Genomic DNA, 1,553 nt, shown 5'->3' on the forward strand with positions numbered 1-1,553 from the left:
GAGTGAAAATATAATTTTATTTTGTTTTAAAACTCTGTAAATGTTGAATTTTGTTCGAAATTGAAAATAGAGGCCAAACATGTTATCTACAGTTTTAAAAATTTTTGATAAAAGTGTTAATGTAAATGTAAATTACTACTACACACTCCACCAAACCTACCTCCACCACTCACTCCTCACCTACTCCAGAATCATCTCCTATATAATAGGAATTCTTGTACAAAATCAAAACATAACAATCTTGTAAAACAATACAATCAATAATAATACATCAGTTATTTTACATGGTATCAGAGCTATAGGTTAAGCTCTTGGTGTTCTTCGCCTTCCGGCGGGCGGCAACCTTGCCTTGACCGCCCGCCGGATCTCAACCAATTGAAACCTCCATCAACTCCAGCAAGAGGCTCACAGGAAATGATCCATACCAACAAACATCGATCGATACGAGCTAGGATATTCTCAGATGACATGATCACCACGGGTATTTCTCTCAAAGTCGATGACTCCTTCTTGAGCAATTCATATCCAGTCATTCCAGCCATTGAATCCGACGGAGCTCTTCTCTCCATCCAAACCGAGATACTGCAGAGCTCTGCTTCCACTCTCCTCTTCTCCATCCTCTACATCGGCGTCTTCTCCGTTGCACACTCCGCTCACTCCCACTCTCACGCCGCCGCTCCGGCGCCGGCCGTCGACTGCACCACCCTGGTCCTCAAGATGACCGACTGTCTCTCCTACGTCACCAACGGCAGCACCGTCAAGAAGCCGGAGGGAACTTGCTGCTCCGTCCTCAAAACGGTGCTCACAACTAACGAGGCACTCAGAGATACGAGTTTGGCCGACGGAGCCGCGGCTGAGGAGCTGAGAGTTGCGGCCTTTCTTCTGCAAGACGGTGTTAGCAGTGACTACCTTCACGATGAGAGTGTGACCATTGGTTCCAGGTTTCAGCTGATCAACCCTCACATACTCCCGTGGGTTGGCACTATCTCTAAACCTACCATACTACTCCCGTGGGTTGGCCGTGTGGGCACTGCTTCTCTAAATAGCTTCTTTTTAACCCATCGATCCCAGCCAACCCAGTTTCACAGAGGAGTCTTTAACCTTCTCCTCAACCTGGCTCTCCCTTGTGCTTCTCTCTCTACATCTCTTTCTCTCTCTCTAATAATCCACCCACATGCCCCACATGCCCCCAGCTTTTTCCCTTTACACAACACCACTCCCTACGCACTACCATCTTCTTATTCTTTCTTTCTTTTCTTTTTATTTTTCTTTCACTTTCACATGCCCCAAAATCTTTCCCTTTCACAACCAAACAAAAAAAAAAAAAAAAAAAAAAAAAAAAACCCCAAATGGTGGTCGTCCTCTGACCTTCTCTCCCTCTCTCGGCAGCTTTCACAAATAAACAAATACAATAAAATAACACTACAATAAAATAACCAATACCCACACTGATATGCACACTACTCCACCATGCACACCGCACATGCATACACCACCTCAGACATATCTTTTTCCACACTCTCGGCTTGCTCTGCAAACCCTTCCATTGCCGG

The 1,553-nt window shown here is 45.3% G+C and overlaps 1 protein-coding gene across 1 annotated transcript in view; it reads left to right on the forward strand.

Annotated features, from left to right (window-relative positions):
• The first annotated feature begins 236 nt into the window (after positions 1–236).
• Positions 237–1,553, forward strand: part of LOC145792252 (uncharacterized) — a 1,363-nt gene continuing 46 nt past the window's right edge. Inside the window, exon 1 of the mRNA XM_082873034.1 lies at positions 237–1,553. This exon is cut by the window's right edge and continues 46 nt beyond it. Within this exon, the coding sequence (XP_082729160.1) occupies positions 415–1,431 (1,017 nt within the window). The 5' untranslated portion in view covers positions 237–414 and the 3' untranslated portion in view covers positions 1,432–1,553.

Source organism: Camellia sinensis, chromosome 6 (genome assembly GCF_055761805.1).
Source record: "Camellia sinensis isolate YWXY chromosome 6, ASM5576180v1, whole genome shotgun sequence".
Taxonomy (NCBI): Eukaryota; Viridiplantae; Streptophyta; class Magnoliopsida; order Ericales; family Theaceae; genus Camellia; species Camellia sinensis.